We start from the raw sequence: 1,168 nt of genomic DNA on the forward strand, positions 1-1,168 counted from the left end.
CTATATATCTATACCTTTCATCCGCCTCTTTTTGGAAGTTTTCTAAAGTTGTTTTGGAATTTGGTCTTCAGAGGTGCCAGACAGATCATTCAGTATTTCATCTATAACTGACACAGGTTATGTTATCCTAGTAGTTTATGTGGATGATATTGTAATCACTGGTGATGATGCAGATGGGATTGCTCAATTAAAACAGTTTCTGCAGAAAAGGTTTCAGACCAAAAATCTAGGTAAACTCCGATATTTCTTGGGTCTTGAAGTCGCTACGTCACAAGCAGATATTAATTTATCTCAAAGAAAGTATGTGCTTGATCTATTAGATGAGACAGGTTTCCTTGGAACCCATCCAGTTGATACTCCCATGGATCCCAATGTGAAGCTTTTGAAGAATGGAGGAGTATTATTTGGAAAACTAGGAAAATATCGTCGTTTAGTTGGAAAATTGAATTATCTTACTATCACAAGACCAGATATTTCCAATGCAGTTAGCATCATTAGTCAGTTCTTGGATGCTCCTCGGGTTCCTCATTGGGAAACTGTGATATGTATTATTTGGTATTTGAAAAAGGCTCCAGGTCTTGGGTTATTGTATAAACCAAATGGACACATCAGAATAGAAGGGTTTGTAGACGCAGATTGGGCAGAATCCCGGATAGACAGACGATCCACTACAGGTTTCTGTACATTCCTTGGTGGTAATCTTGTTTCTTGAAAAAGTAAGAAACAAAATGTAGTAGCAAGATCAAGTGCAAACGCAGAATATAGGGCGATGACTCATACTTCTAGTGAGCTGACGTGGTTACAGCACTTTCTTCAAGAAATCAATCTCTCACCTTCCACTCATATTCCAATGTTTTGTGACAATCAAGCTGCTCTACATATTGCATCAAATCCAGTCTTTTATGAGAGGACCAAACATATTGAAGTTGATTGTCATTTTGTTCGGAACAAAATAGTAAGTGGTGATATATGTACACCATATGTGAAAGACAAGAGACCAACTCGCTGATATATTTACAAAATCATTGAATGGTAATCGATTGAAGTATGTTTATTCCAAGCTGGGCTTATATGACGTATATGCTCCAGCTTGAGGGAGAGTGTTAAGGAAGTAAATCACGTTAATTTGATAATAGTATAACTAGGATTTATTGTGTTTCCATTCTTA

At 36.9% G+C, this 1,168-nt stretch overlaps 1 protein-coding gene across 1 annotated transcript; it reads left to right on the top strand.

The window, feature by feature from the left end:
- Positions 1-71: 71 nt before the first annotated feature.
- LOC111382708 (uncharacterized mitochondrial protein AtMg00810-like) lies at positions 72-712 on the top strand (the record flags this gene model as incomplete). The annotated part of the gene is made up of 1 exon (XM_023006747.1): positions 72-712. A coding segment is annotated over one exon (641 nt), but the record flags the coding sequence as incomplete, so codon positions are not given.
- Between the last annotated feature and the right edge of the window lie 456 nt (positions 713-1,168).

Source organism: Olea europaea, unplaced genomic scaffold (assembly GCF_002742605.1).
Source record: "Olea europaea var. sylvestris unplaced genomic scaffold, O_europaea_v1 scaffold25523, whole genome shotgun sequence".
In the NCBI taxonomy this organism is placed as follows: Eukaryota; Viridiplantae; Streptophyta; class Magnoliopsida; order Lamiales; family Oleaceae; genus Olea; species Olea europaea.